The 16,142-nt window shown below is 35.4% G+C and overlaps 1 protein-coding gene across 1 annotated transcript; it reads right to left on the bottom strand.

Moving 5' to 3' along the window:
* Positions 1–7,700: 7,700 nt before the first annotated feature.
* LOC121408307 (glutamic acid-rich protein-like) lies at positions 7,701–14,335 on the bottom strand. The gene is made up of 5 exons (XM_041599722.1): positions 13,139–14,335; positions 10,716–10,811; positions 9,913–10,041; positions 8,680–8,729; positions 7,701–8,086 (listed from the first exon to the last, which is right to left on the bottom strand). Exons 1-5 carry the CDS (start codon positions 14,046–14,048, stop codon positions 8,003–8,005), a joined length of 1,269 nt encoding a protein of 422 aa, XP_041455656.1. The 5' UTR covers positions 14,049–14,335; the 3' UTR covers positions 7,701–8,002.
* Positions 14,336–16,142: the final 1,807 nt, after the last annotated feature.

Genomic DNA, 16,142 nt, shown 5'->3' with positions numbered 1-16,142 from the left:
ACTGCAAAAAATGTAAAAATCGTAAATATATTTCGATGAATTCCTCAACTTTTTGCTCCATTAATTTTACCAGTTCTCTACATCTTCAGAGGTCATCATTTTTCACTTATCAGCCTAGAGTACCACTTTAACTAAAGATTTGCAAGACAAAAAAAATAGGTTGATGTAACAATGAAATACACCCAATTTTTGTCTAATCACTCTGATCACCCCCCCCCCCCTGCTTGATGCCAGGGAGCCATATGATTGTTCACACTTTTCTATTGTAAAAAAAGTTTGATATTTTTCTTTCAAACTGTTTTCACAAAAAGCAAAATGGGTTCCCACCCGGTTTTTTCACTGGCAAGAAATAACCATATTGCAAAATGAATAAGGAGCAAAAAGACATTACTAAAAATGATTATATTGGCAGTTCCAGCAGGCACCCCTCCCTTTGGATCCACCTTGCGTGCTTCTTTCCATTTCTTTTTTTTATGAAATGCCCCTTTGTGGCAAACTTTCTGTATCTTTATTACTTCTTAGAAAAAAAGTAGATGTAAGACGTTCACCCTTTGTGATGAAGAGTTTATTGAAAAAATAACAGAAACAATAATAAATATTATTGGTGAAAGTTAAAAGATAATTATCAAATATTAAGAAAGTTATTTCTGATGACATGACTTTAAATGGTTCCAAAGTTGACTCTTCCCTTCATGCAAACTCATTCAATTCATTTTTCACAAATATCGGACCCGAACTTGCAAGCAAGATCAATAGCCAAAATGCGCATTTCACAGATTACCTCCCCGAACCTAATCCACATTCATTTTTCCTGAACCCGACGAACCCCACAGAAATTCTCAACATTACACGGTCTCTTAATAGCTCCAAATCTCATGGGCATGATAAAATTAGTATGTCTCTTTTAAAAGAAATAATTCACCCGCTTGCAAACCCTCTTAGTCATGTTTTTAATAAATCTCTATCACAAGGTATATTTCCTGACTTATTCAAAATCGCCAAAGTCAATCCAATTTTCAAAAAAGACAATCCTCATGAAATAAGCAATTATCGCCCTATATCTCTTCTCCCTAGTATATCCAAAATCCTCGAGAAAATAGTTTATAATAGACTTTATGAATTTATCAACAAACACAATTTATTTATTTCTAATCAATATGGCTTTAGAAAAAATTACTCAACAAACTTGGCTTTAATCCAAATTTACGATAAAATAACAAACGCCATAGCCAACAAAGAGCATGTCATTGGTATATTTTGTGACCTCAGTAAGGCGTTCGATACACTTAATCATAATATTTTACTTTCAAAACTTAATTATTATGGTATTCGCGGTCAATCACTCCTTTGGTTTAAAAATTATTTAATAAACCGAAAACAATATGTCACATTTAATGGCAACGATTCTAGTTTACTTCCAGTTCAATGTGGTGTCCCTCAAGGTTCCATTCTAGGCCCGCTTTTATTTTTATTATATGTCAATGATATTATTAATACATCCTCCATTTTATCATTTGTATTATTTGCTGACGACACAAATATATTTTTTTCTCATAAAAATATAACTTCCTTAAACAACATCTTAAATATTGAATTAATTAAAGTCTCACAGTGGTTTAAAGCTAATGAACTATCCTTGAACTCAAAAAAGACCCACTTCATCCATTTTAAACATTCTCATATTACAGATTCTCCAATTCACTTACAGATTGACGGCACACCATTAGAGCGGAAGACTCAATCTAGATTCTTAGGCGTCATCATAGATCAAGCTTTGTCTTGGAATGAACATCTGCACCATATCATTATATGTATCTCGAGAAATATTGGAATAATTTCCAAGTTGAAATTTATTTTACCACACAAAACTTTATTTCTATTGTATAATTCGTTAATACTCCCGTATATAACATATTGTAACGTTGTTTGGGCTAATTGTGGTTCTACAAAACTTACTTCTATTTCTAAATTACAAAAAAGAGCAATTCGCATTTGTACAGGATCACATTATTTGGCTCACACTGATCCTTTATTTTTTAAACTGAAAACATTAAAAATTGCCGACTTATATACTATTCAAATAACTATAATTATGTTTAAATATATTAACAATCTGCTCCCTTCGTCCTTTGATAACATGTTCAAATTTAATAGTTCTGTCCATACTTACCCAACGCGCATATCCGGAAACTTTCATCTCTCTAACCCCAGACTGTTAATTGCCTCTAAATCAATACGACACCATGGTCCTGACATTTGGAATGGTCTTCCAAACAATATTAAAACATGTTCAACCATATACTCATTAAAAGCCACTCTAAAGAAAACTATCATTCAATCTTATCAACCCCACCCTCCAAATTAAAACATTCACTCAAATATTCACATTCGCTATTTAATATTCTGATTTTACTCAACTGCTATACACAGCACCTGCACTTGCAATGCACCCACTTGGTCAGTAAATATCAATCTTAGTCACGAATCTTTTATGAGGCCGCCATCAATTCAAGCCTAACCGCTCACGATGGCGGTCTCCTGCGTTCATTTATTACATTATTATGTTTACATTTTATAATAGATTAATTTATACTCACATCCTTATTTGTATTTATTATGTAATATGACCACATTGTTTATATTATGAATTATTTTGTATTTTGTAATTATAAATAATTTTGTATTGTGTTTTTGAACGCAGAAATAAATGCAAACAAACAAACAAACAATTTCAAGTTTCTTAAATTGGGACGTCATATACGAGCAGCTGTCCCATAATATGTTATATGATATAAAATACGGGTATTTTACATTTTGATGATTCATGATGACTATATATTTTCTTTCAGTAGAGGGTGTGAAATAATTTGCCTGGTGATAAACGAAAGGTATAAATAGGCAGAACAAGGGGGCCGACCCCCCCCCCCCCCGCATGGTGGAGCAAAAAGAGGGGGAGAAACTTTTTTTTTTTTTAAAGAAAAAGAAGAAAAGAGAGGAGAAAAAGTGGAGAGTTAAAATAAGAGGAGCAATACGAGTGAATAAAATAAGTTGAGGGGAGAGAATATCTTTCATGCCACTATGATTTTTTTTGTTCGCGTTCGCATTGCCTTCTCTACGAGATACTTATCTTCCTCAATAGGCTAATATGGAAATTAAAATATCAAGTTTTAAAGTCAATATACAAAACATATTCCAGCTCGGACATCGAGTTTTCATTATTTTGTTTGATTTATAAATTGATTTTTAATAAGTGCTCTGTAAAATGTCTGTTTTATGGTCTGAATATTACACTCTAAATTACAGGGATTTATAATAAGTCAAGATGGACTGTAGTTAGTGACCAATCGATTTCTGGATTTAGTTTTCATCCTAAAGACTTAAATTTAAATCTAAAATTATTTAAATTTAAATCTTTCGAGATTAAAAAATGAATCTTAAGGAGTCAAACTAAATCCGGAATTCGATTGGTCCCTAACTACAGTCCATGTGGACTTATTTTATATCCCTGTAATTTAGAGTGTACCATTTTCAGCTCGCGCTACGCGCTCGCATTATTTGATATGTCAAGTACTTATTCTCTCCTTGTTTTCCAAATATCCCTTTTTAGGTCTGATTGTCAAAACGTATAGCAAGCACTGCGCGCTCGCATTTTGATGGGCGAGCCTATACATACACAACTCACCGATTGAAATGCGCCAGCTGATACGTTTTGACAACCAGACCTGAAAAGGATTAATTCTAATAAACTACTGAAAATCCCCTTTTCATGGCAATAAAAAAAAATATTTCGGCTCGCGATTTGCGCTCGCATCCTATTCATAATGACAAAAGTGCTTAATACCTGATAATTAAATTGTCCCTTTTCCATTGTTTTCCGGAATGAAATATCGACAATTTCATATCGAGCTTAGGAAGAGGAATAAGAAATATTACGAAAGAACACAATGAAATCAATTTAGTATTTTGCATATATTTTATCATACAAAAGTGTCACAGGCATTATGGTCAGCTCAGATTACTCATTCATACAAAAGAACCTCGAAATTAGTAATCAACATTACATTACCCACACATATACCAAAGATTTTTGTTCAAATAAACAGATTCTGTTGTGACAAAGACCTTGTCACTTTGACAAGAAATTATTCATTTTTTTTATATTATGATATGCCCATTGATAAAACATACCTGTTCAAATTTGAGTAGATAATACCCTGTAATAATGCTTGTACATGCAAATTTTAGACGCGGAAGAGGACGGAATATGTTTTCTCTTAATTTTAGCAATTAAAAAAATTCAAAGAAAATTGATTGTACTTTTTTAAAAAAATCAAAGAAAAAAAACCTTTAGGGCCTACGGATTATTACAGCTTATAGATCATACATCAAAATATGGAAAGCCATTATAGTGAAAATATAAAACAATCAAGGGGTTTCTTCTCTGGCTATCCCTGGTCGTAAAACCACCCACTGGCGTAAATCCGTGTTGATGGGTGGGGGATGACTGAAATATTTTGGCATTTTTGTTTCAATCATGTTTTTAGATATGCAAGGAATTGTCATTGATATGTCCACAGTGGCGTACCGTGGGTCACGGCATTGTGGGGGCACCAGCAAAATTTTTGAATCACTGAGTGAGCGCGCAAAGCGCGAGCTGAAAATTTTTGATGTTCACACCTAAAAAGGGACATTATAATCAAATTTGCGTAATCATGATAGGTACCTGTCTTGCTAAACAATGCGAGCGCGAAGCGCGAGCTGAAATTTTCGTATATTTTTACCCCAAACAGCGAGATTTTGAGGAATATATTTTAGGAATCCATTAAGAGTATGCATATCTCACCATAGTCATCTAATGCGAGTGCCAAGCGCTTGCTGATTTTATTAGAATTACATCTGAACACATGACACACTTTTTGTAGTCATTGCAATCATGATTATCATACGCATCTCACTAATCAAATATTGCAAGCGCGAGCTGAAAATTTAGATAATTCAGACCTGAAGTTGAGCATTTTAAGGTTTCTATGTAGGAATTAACTAGGAACATATATGTATTTCATTAACCAAATGATGCGAGCGCGAAGCGCAAGCTGAAAATTTTTGATATTCAGATCAGAAGAAGGGACATTTTAAGGACTGATTTTAGGAATTCATGAAGAGCAGACATATCTCACCAATCCACTAATGCGAACGTAATCACGGACAGGAAATGTTTATATACGAAGACCATAGCATGGGGCAATCTCTTTTTAGTCATGTAAAAGAAGCATATGTCACTACATAACAAAAAATGATAACTCAAGTGCTAGGAAATATATTTGGTTTATATTGACTTGAAAAGGGGATGTTTTGGTACAACATGATTATATATCTCGTTAAACTGACAATGCGAGCACCAGGAACAATGAAGACGTAGGCCCTGGGCAAATTATGTTTCATAAAGTTATGATAAAAATGTTTCTTATGTAATGTAACATAACATGATTATAATATAACATAATGAATATTTTCTTCTTTCCCACTACGTTTCTCTTCCTTTCTCCCTCATTTATCCTTTCCCCCTTTTTTTTGGGGGGGGGTCAGCCGATGGGGGGCATGTGCTCCAATGCCCCCTGTAGTTACGCCACTGTATGTCCATATGGCAAATACCCCTCCGATATTATTATCTTTTTTTACCCCATGATAGTTTAATAGTTTTATTAGAGATTGTATTCAAAATTTGTTGACATTCCATCTTAAACCCTTCCCCGAAAAACCCCAGCATTGATTAATTGGAAGAAACGGGGGTTTCTCTTCAATGTTATAATAAGGACATAAGTATTTCATTTGGAAATGGTAAACTGGCTCTTTATTTGCATTTTATGATTCAATAGTATTGTTTTATTTGTTAAGCGGTATTTTAGGAAGAATTTTCACAAATAAAACAATTATCTCTTGTGATTTATTTTTCATTTCTTCCATAAAAAGTGGGGGAGATGTTTGTACAGGCCACCCCCCCCCTCCTCGAAAAGTGGGGGGATATATCCCCCCACCCCCCCCCCCCGGGATTTACGCCAGTGAAACCACCGCACCCCAAACATGCCAAAGAGAAATACAGCTTTATCAATACACTTTTATTTTTAGAGAAGTAGTTGAGCATACAAAATCATGCTTGATTAGTGGGTGCCCAATCCCCCCCCCCCCCCGTGTCTCAGTTGTTTGAATTTCATAGGGCGGCTACATCACTTTGTGGAAAATTGTAGACCTAAACCTATTTGCAATTTGTTACATATTGCCCCCCCCAAAAAAAAAAAATCCAGTACGCACAAGTTAGTTTGAGAAGAAGTAAATGGACAGAGTGAGCAATTACGAAAACTCAATTTGATTTTAATTTGAAAAAAAAATCTTTGGTTAGGTATAGACAAAATTGGCAACAAGAAAAATTATAGATATAATGACTTAGTAGCGCTATTATAAAAAAAAATCGATGCAAAAATATTGATATGATTTTCTTTTTCTTATTGGCACATAATACATAATGTATACGACATTCATACACATCTTTAGTAAACAAGGGTTTCAAGAAGAAGAATAAAGAAGAAAATGAGGAGGAGGAGACAGAAGAAGATGGTGAAGAAGAAGAAGAAGAAAGGAAGAAGAAGGACAGGGGAAGAATGATAACAAAATTAAGAAAATCAACAAATATTATAAAACGATATCACCAATGCACTATTGTAATTGAATTGTAGTAATAACTCATCTACAAAAATATCAAGCAATTGTATAAAATGTGTTAAAACACAAAACATGCACGGAGGTAGCTCGTGTTAAAGGTCGCATGGCGTGACACGATAAAACAATGATAACCACTTAATAGGGCCTAACTATAACCTAGCTTTTAGTCAAAGATGTCTGTTTAATCAGAGATAGATGTCATCAGCAGAGGCACGTCTTTGGGGTACAAAGGGTACCTGATTACATGTAAACCCTGTGTAAGAGATAATGGCAAATATAGACAAGTGTGATGGATAATTTACCCAAACATTTTCACAATCTTACAATATTTATTCACCGAAGTAATGCTAGTATAGTGTAATTATAACCTTATATTCAGCAAACTATCAATATAAGAAAGAACATCATAAAAAAGTTGAATTCTTCCATCAAATAAAATGAACTGCATGGTTATATCGTTTAGCTAACTAAAATATCCAAATATAAATAAAGATGGTAGCAAGATAGTAAGGATACCTATCTTTCTGACAATGCTTTGTGTGTTGAAGCGACGGATACATCAAAGGACCTTCATTTTTTTTTTACATCACTCAAGAGGATTTTTTATAATTGATAGTTAAAATCCCACAAGGACTCTCAGGAACTTTTTCACGAAGTTAATTAACCTTTATTGAATAAGAAAATATATATCTGCATTTGCAATTTTGTTCTTTTTAATCAACAGTTGTTAGGCTATATTAACCAACCTATTAAGAAGTTGGGGTTTTCTGAAAGTGCATATAGGAAAAATTACATAGCAGTTAAAGAACTCGGGTAAGGCACACCGTAAAATATCTGACTTCGAAAAACCTGTAGTTTGACACAGTAGTGGATCCAGGATTTATTATCATGATTGTGGAAAGGGGTAAAAACGGGGTCATTTTTTTTCTTCCAATTTATTTGAACAAGCAAGCAAAAAAAAAAAAAAAAAACCTTAACTCCACTCACCCCCCCCCTCTCCCCATCTGACTTCATCAGATGGAGCATGGTAATGCCATGTTTCCAATTATTTTTTTCTCCAGTGGGCCGCCTATACCCCCCCCCCCTCAACACTGGTCTGACATCCATATTGACGTCTGGTATACGGAGAAATGCAAATGCATCCATTGAAGCTTAATATTGCACGACATTATCGCCATCGACATCATCATCGACGTCGTAATCGGTATCGCCGTAAAATGGACGCTCGACGTCCTTTTTTCGCATCTCTCGTCATTCGAAACAAGTTTAGATGACCGAACATTCGTCATTTCATATGTAGATTCATTGTTGAACATATAATCACTCTTTCATTTTGATCAGTCATTCTCGCTTCCCCGTAGTAATGGCCCTAAAAATCAAAGTAAAACAATGTATTTAAATAACATCAAAGGAGAGAACTATTTAAAACCTTGCGATGGGCATTTAACACTGGAATAATAAGAAAACAGAGAAGAATGAATAATAATAATAATAATAGGTCCATTTATATAGCGCAGCTACTATGTGCATATACTCTTCTGCGCTTTGATAATTGGTATCATATTATTACCCCGGCTGTAGCTGAGCCGCCATATTAATAGGCGCTAAAGCGTTCAAGGAAAAATCCTATCGGGTACCCATTTGAATCCACTTGAATGAATACATCTCTGACCCACGATTCAAAATAGAGCAAAAATACAATTCGTTGTTGGGAAGAATATACTGAATACAAATTAGACCTTTTTATTTCGCATTCACAACCATCGTTTTTTTGTGTGTGAGTTCTGAGGTATAAAGTTCTGTTGATTTTATCCTAAATCTGAAATATGAATTTAGTTCTACGGATTTAAAGAGGCTCTACCCTTTATTCTTTGCTATATTGTCAAATCATAATTTCATAATAAAAGTAGCATCGTTGAAATAAAATTATTTTCACAATTAAGAATTTTAGGGTTTACTCACTTTTGGAACAAATCTTGATATATGTTTTTCACGTACAAAATAGTGATCACCTGCAAAAAAATGAAACAAAAGAGATTAAGGATCGATGTGACATAAAAATCAATCGTAAAACTCTGCAACTGCTGATCAGTGCCCAGTCTCACAAAGAGTTGCGATTGATCCGATCAATCGCAACTATGGACGGCCAGCAACGTCAACATACAAAATGCTTGTTTGTTCAAAAAAATATAGATATTAATGTATATATCCATGAATTCATTGATTTCTTGAAAGTTTGGTGTGTTCTCCTTTGTTTACAAAGGACATTTGCAAATTTCCTGTTGAAAAAAATATGACCCTAATGGATTTCCATAGAGTTACGATTGATTTGATCAATCGTAACTCTTTGTAAGATGGGGCCCAGGTCTAATGTCCGTTTAGGTGAATTTTAATTATTATATAACTACTAGCCAGTGCAACCATGATTGTGATTTGGCTGCTGAGCCCTGTTACCGTTGTAGTTATCATATAAAGTTACCATAATTGTAAGTGATTTTAAAACGGGAGCCATTTTTAGAGAGACCATCATAGTACTCTTAATGATGAAATCACTCCATTATGAAAAGTAAAAAAAAAATATTATTGAAAAAACGGATGAAATCCTCTCTGCTTTTGAAAAGAATCATGAATTTATGATAAAAATCGGCAATCATCATCCCAAAATAACACATCCATTATTGAAATAAAAGAAGTAAAATAATAATGATCTTAACTCGTTATAAAGGAGAATGAAAAAAAGTTTAATTTGAGAAAACAGAAAATTCAAAGAAGCACATCGGCCAGCAGTGAGAGCCGTCTCGACATTCAATGCTAATTTCGACGTATACCGGGAAACCCCTATCCAAGCTCTTTGTATATAGCTTTCGGCATTTTCCCCATTTTCTCCTTTGTACCTAATTGTTTAATCTAACATACATACATTCGTATGTTATTTATTCAGTTTCTAACGTTTGATTATTGACGTGTTTTTATTTTGTATTGTTTTTTTTCATGAAAAATAAAATTTATCAAATGAATCAAAATTACAAAAAAACAATTAACTTTTGGTTTAAATTGTTCGTTTTCTCTCAAATTTTCATTGATCTTATTCAGTCTTTGATTTTTCTTTATTCGCACAAGCTAACATGTTTCAAATGCTTAATTTCCCTTAACTTGTTTAAGGAAATGGATTAGAGTTTTTAATGAGATAAATACCTTTTAATATTGGTGCCTTGAAGAAATCGCCTTGTTCTTCTAAGTCCTCCAGATTAAATGTTTTCTCATAGAAATGCATATCATTATAATCAATGCTAATCTCAACCTTTCCAATTAATACGTCTATATCTGTCAAGAATAGAAATATAATTTTATATTTATGCTTACAAGCAGCTATGATTTCTAATAGAATTTTCATATTTCCTGTCATTCTATTACTTTGTAAAACAGTGAATGTAATTATTGTCATTTTATTTGCTCAAAATGAATGTTTTTGTGCAGTGTGAAACAATACAAAATTAAATCGAATCAAAATCATTTCAAAAAGTGTCAAAAGTTGTAATCCACAGACAGCAATCTGAGTTCACTTCTTCTGCTTGCACTTTACATTAAAAAACATTTACTTGGTCGAGATTACATGGATTCGTATTATGTTAGGCTAATTGATAGTTTAAGGAACAATTTTTTGATTCCCATAAACAATATACTAACTTTCTGTAAGATCGTTCGCATTATTGTCATAGAAGCGTAAATTCAAATAAATTAAGATTAACATATATTTCTTTATCACATTACGAAAGTAAATCCGATTTGACGCTAATGTTGTAAACATATTATTATTATCAACATAAAATAAAGGGACGCACTGAATAAAGCGTATTCCAGATTTTAACACAAAAGAACAAATGAAACAAATTGGAGGCCTACTCAATAAATAGTTTGAGACATTTTCTCTAATTGCTACCTATATTCGTCTAATCTGGTCGAACTCTATGTATTTAATTTTCAAATTATGAACCTACCTAGCGTTGTATTGAAAAGAAAAATAGTTTTGACGCCTCCCAATTCTTCATCTTCCAGGAGAATCAGTTTACCAATCACAGGAGGATCTGCATCATCTATTATGAGGAAACATGAGATAAACCATAGGCTTTAACATTGTTTTGTAGACCGTATACTATGCATGTCTTTGATTTAAGATCTTCCCATGGCCCTGGGAAGCGGGGGTGGTGGAGGTGATGAAGTGACCCCCCCCCCCAAATTTTCCTGGGGGTGCTGCGTGTATTATTCTGCATAGGCAGCACCCCCAGGTATATTCTTGAAATTGTGTGAAATTTAACCAAAATGACCTTGATTTTATCATGAATCACTTTTTTGACGGGGGGAGGGTGTTTTAAATTTCTCGGGACCAATTAGAGCTCAATTTTGTAGGTGAAAACCATTTTACCCCCTTATCAAATAGCCCGAGACCAATATGACTTCGATTTTCAGCACCCTCACTTAAAAAATCGTTCCCAGGGACCTGGATCTATATCTTCCCAAGTGTGACCGTGACCTTGACCTTGTCATCCGTATATCGATTGTCATCAGGATCAGATAATTTGGGAAGTAGGCCTATTTGTTACTATCTTTATATTTTACTTCATGGAAGCCATTTATCGAGGACAACAAGGATCGGATCGAGCATCACTGATGTAGATAAGGACTGACCCCCACCCCCTCTATATTAGACACACAAAAAAAAACATGGATTGCTGTGGAGAACAATCCGATTGTGTTTTTAAAAATAATATTTGCCACGTCTTGCCAATCTGACTTTTTGTACGCCTATATAAATTCATTTAAGAAAAATCCAGCTCTCTCGCGTCGATCACTCGCAAAATAGTGAAAGTGCATTGTATAAAAAAATACTCAACCCCTTGTTTGTTTTTCTCACTAACCATGCACTGGCTCAGAAACAAAAACAAGACAACCAAAGATGGTATAGATAATACTTTTAAAGACACCTATTGTAAGTCGAAATTGTGTTCATGGTATAGGGATGTATGGGAAAAAAATATTAAAAGATCATTGTAAAAACAGTAAGCCTGAGGAAGTACTGAATTATGCAATTCCCTAAGGCATTGTACCATTTTCCAGTTGGCAACGGCTCCATCCAGGTATCAGTTTTGGTTAGAAATTAATAAATGAACCGGAAACCCTGATTAGAATCTCAGGAATTACACCTATACGCACATTCAATTAGTGGAAGCAAAATACTATACCCGAAAACGATTTTCTATTTTGTTGGTGAATATGTTCTAATCACAAACATTACTGACTTTATCACCCCCCCCCCCCACCACCACTATACACCTTCCCCTTAAACTAATAAAACTACAGCAGACAATAACCGGAATGTAGTGAGAAAGTTTATCTCATCGATCACGGGATTCGGAAAGTTCGAGGCACCGGATATATAGGACAAAAATGCCTCAGATCGAAAAGCAAAAAACAAAACAAAACAAAATACAATATGCACATTATATACTAGTAGGCCTATACACTGAAACAAAAGAAACACCGATCCATGCAATTGGCTTGTACTCATATTGGTCGGTATCGCTTGTATACTTGCCCTTTAATAGGTAAACATGATTGTTAATCCCTTATTTATACATTTGTGAATTCCGTGAGGAACAACCAGGAATACTGAATTAGCATACAATATAGAGACATGGTTTTTCAAAGGCATCTCTGTGCAATAAGAACCATTAATCACTGTGTCAGATCGGAATAAGATGGTATCATGTTAACCATGTTAAAAACACCCCAGTTGTCCATTACGAACGCCTATTGTATCATTTTATAATAATGGTTATTATGCAGTAATTAATGATGTGATGATGATGACGATGATGAAGACAAAACAAAGATGGTGAAGCAAGGTGGTGGTGGTGGTGGAGGAGTGGTCGTAATGATGATGAAGAAGAAAAAGATGATGATAATGATAATGATGACGATGTTGATGATAACAATGATGACGATGACGATGATGATGATGATGATGATAGTGATAATGATTATGATAACAATGATAATAATGTCAGTGATGATGATGATGACGATGTTGATGATAACAATGATGACGATGACGATGATGATGATGATGATGATGATGATAGTGATAATGATTATGATAACAATGATAATAATGTCAGTGATGATGATGATGGTGGTGGTGGTGGTGATGCTGGTGGTAGTGATAATGACGATGATGTGATGATGATGATGATGGTGATGGTGATGATGACGATGTTGATGATGATGATGACGATGATCGTGATGATGATCATGATTATGATGATCATGATGGTGATAATGACGATGATGCATGATTATGGTTGTTGTGGTGGTGATGGTGATTATGATCCTGGATGGTAAACATATATCCGTATATACTTACCACAATATCCCCAGACGTTTCCAAGCTCCACAAATTGGTTCTCCTTCACCCAGTTATTCCAATCAAATAGTTTAATGCCGTGCGGACCACGTCCAGTCTGTTTCTTATCATCCTCCACAGCATCTTCCTTTTCTTCCTCATTTTCCGTATTATCCCCTTTCTTCTTTTCCGCCTCTTCATTCTCCTCATCCTCCTTGTTCTCTCTTTCTTCCTCTTTTTCTTCTTCCTCCTCATCACCTCCCTCTTCTTCCTCCTCTTTCTGTTCACCCCCATCTCCACCTGCATTGCGAAGCTCTTCTCCTTCCTCCCCGTCTTCTCCCCCTTCAAGACGCTCAACTGGTCTATCGACATCAAGCGGTTGTTCTTCGGCGTCACGATAGTCATTCGTTTCATCTTTCCTGATGTCGTTTGGATTTTCTTCTTGGTGATCGTCTGCCCATTCATCTAGCTTCTCTTCATTCCCTTCCTCTTCATTGCCTCCGTTCACTTCATCCTTTTTATTCTCTTCATGTACGTCGCCATCTTCTTCGTTGCCCTCATGCTCTGCTTTTTCTAATACCACTTTTTCATCATCATCTCCTTGAGGAGTGTCATCTTTATAGATTTCTTCCGCTGCAAAATTGTCTGCTCTTTCCTTTGGAACAAATTCGTGAAAGTCTTTATTTAATTCGTTTATCTTATTATTTGTTCCTATCCGATGAAAGTTTGGTTTATTAGCAGCTACAACGATGACGTCATCACCTTGAACAGATTGTCGATTAGCCGAGAGAAGATTATCCGATGATTCGTGATTAAAGAACTTGATATACACCCCAAGGACCAAGCACACTGTGCACAAGACTCCAATAAACATGCGTTTTCCAGCCATTCTGCGTCTTGGCAAACGAAACAGTGATCCAAACAATGCCATCGGTTTTACAACACCTCTCAGTTATAAACAAAATGATATAAACGTTCGATCAGGACGTATCACCCTGTATGGCGGAAATTGGCAGCAGCCAAGTACAGAAAATAAGTCAGGTCATTATCACGGAGTAAAACTGTATAGTGCGATCACGAAGGTGCAAGCGACCAGCTGTTTTCGTACATATGACATGTAAAAGTTCATCAAACTTTGGATCTGATCGAATGTTCTACCTGATAAAGCGTCATCCTGTTAGGTTACCCTTAAAATGGACGTGGAGACCTTCTATACAATACGTCCGACAATACGTTGACCTATGGACTTATAATTGTTTATTTCTTCGAAGTATAGCACGTCAGAAGACAGAACTCAAATCGAGAAAGATGACCCCCTAATATATTATAGTTGATCAATACACTGGGCTCAAATAGACCTATAAAATAATTATACATCTTAGTATTTCATAAAAGGACTTGTCAGATGGATGTTTTATCCGACAAGTCTTGCCCGAAGTCTTGTTTCTTCTGACAGTTACCATAGTAATCGTGCTTCTCAGCCAATCAAAATCAAGGAAAGTTGTCAGATCGGGGGCCTGTTGCAGAAAGAGTCGCGTTTAAAACGCAAGTCAAAAAATCAATCGCAAGTCCCAAATGCGCGCTGTTGATTGGTTGAAAATCAAGTTACGCATGATTTTTAGAGTTGCGATCGATTGTAACTCTTTCTGCAACGGGCCCCAGACAACATGTCGGACGAAAATGTTAATGAAACGCTCCCCGATATAATTGGGGAAGAGAGATCCACGAGAAGTGGGAGGGGTTGTCAGGCAGAAACGAAAAAAATATAGCGTGAGGGGAGGGAGGAGCAGCAGAGGCGGGCCCAATAAGGAAAGGAAAATAATAAGAGAATAAACAGTTTTATTCGCGTCAGCATAATTTTCATTTCAGAGACAAGTATCCTGTTCATTGATTCCTCCATACAGTCCCTTTTTTTGTTCAGTGTGTCAACATAGAAGAGCTCGAGATTCGCGTTCGTTTTATTCGTTTAATGAGACAAGTGGGCCTTAATCATGTTCATGAAGATTAACATTCCTTAATCATTATCATGAACCGTTTTTTTTTTTTGGGGGGGGTGAATAGGCCTATATACCCACAAATTTCAGCTCGTGTAGCTCTACAATAATAATATTCTTTAATGAGATCCATGCTTGATTTCAAGACATTTGCTCTGGCGACGATTGCTCCGATAGAAAAATTGCAGCCAAACATAAAATCTACTCTCAAAAACTAGATAAACCCTAATCCTTATCTTTATATCATTTTGAATCCAAAAAACTCCATTACAACCCAAATAACACTGTGCCCTATGGAATATTACGATCAGTGCAAATATCATAGGAGCTGTTCCAATAATTCACCGTTGTGTCACCCAGTGGCGTACCTACGGGGGGCATGGGGGGCACGTGCCCCCCCCCATCGGCTGACCCCCCCCCAAAAAAAAAAAAACCGGGGAAAAGGAGAAAAAGAGGGAGAAAGGGAGAAAAGAAGAGAAACTTATTAGTATAAGAAGACATTATTGTTCATTATTATGTTATGTTTTATTACATAAGAAACATGTTTCATAACTTTATGAAACATAATTTGCTCAGGGCCTATGTCTTTATTGTCCCTGGTGCTCGCATTGTCTGTTTACCGAGACATATAATCCTCTTATCCCATAGTATGCTTCTTTTCATGACTATACTTAGGATGATTGCCCCATTTTAAGGTCTTAATATAAAACGTTTCCTGTCCGTGTTTACGTTCGCAGTAGTGGATTGGTGAAATGTCTGCTCTCCATGAATTCCTAGAATCAGTCCTTAAATTGTCCCTTTTTCTAATCTGAATATCAAAAATTTTCAGCTCGCGCTTCGCGCTCGCATCATTTGGTTAGTGAACTACGTATGGTCTTCGTAAATTCCTACAAATAAGCCTTGATATGCCTCTCTTCTAGTCTGTACTTCTTAAATTTTCAGCTCGCGCTTTGCGCTCGCAAGATTTGATTAGTGAGATGGGTATTTTAATCATAATTACAAGTGCTTTAAGTTGGTTGGTTGATTGGTGG

Source organism: Lytechinus variegatus, chromosome 2 (genome assembly GCF_018143015.1).
Source record: "Lytechinus variegatus isolate NC3 chromosome 2, Lvar_3.0, whole genome shotgun sequence".
Lineage (NCBI taxonomy): Eukaryota > Metazoa > Echinodermata > Echinoidea > Temnopleuroida > Toxopneustidae > Lytechinus > Lytechinus variegatus.
This window is presented reverse-complemented; position numbering and strand designations above follow the sequence as displayed.

Bases quoted from the DNA above. Each gene is read 5' to 3' on its own strand.
- LOC121408307 (XM_041599722.1), bottom strand. From the start codon at position 14,048: ATGGCATTGTTTGGATCACTGTTTCGTTTGCCAAGACGCAGAATGGCT. The intron at 10,812-13,138 runs GTAAGTATATAC...TCCTCATAATAG, and splicing joins AAACGTCTGGGGATATTGTG to ATGATGCAGATCCTCCTGTG. The intron at 8,087-8,679 runs GTGAGTAAACCC...TTTGATTTTTAG, and splicing joins TATCAAGATTTGTTCCAAAA to GGCCATTACTACGGGGAAGC.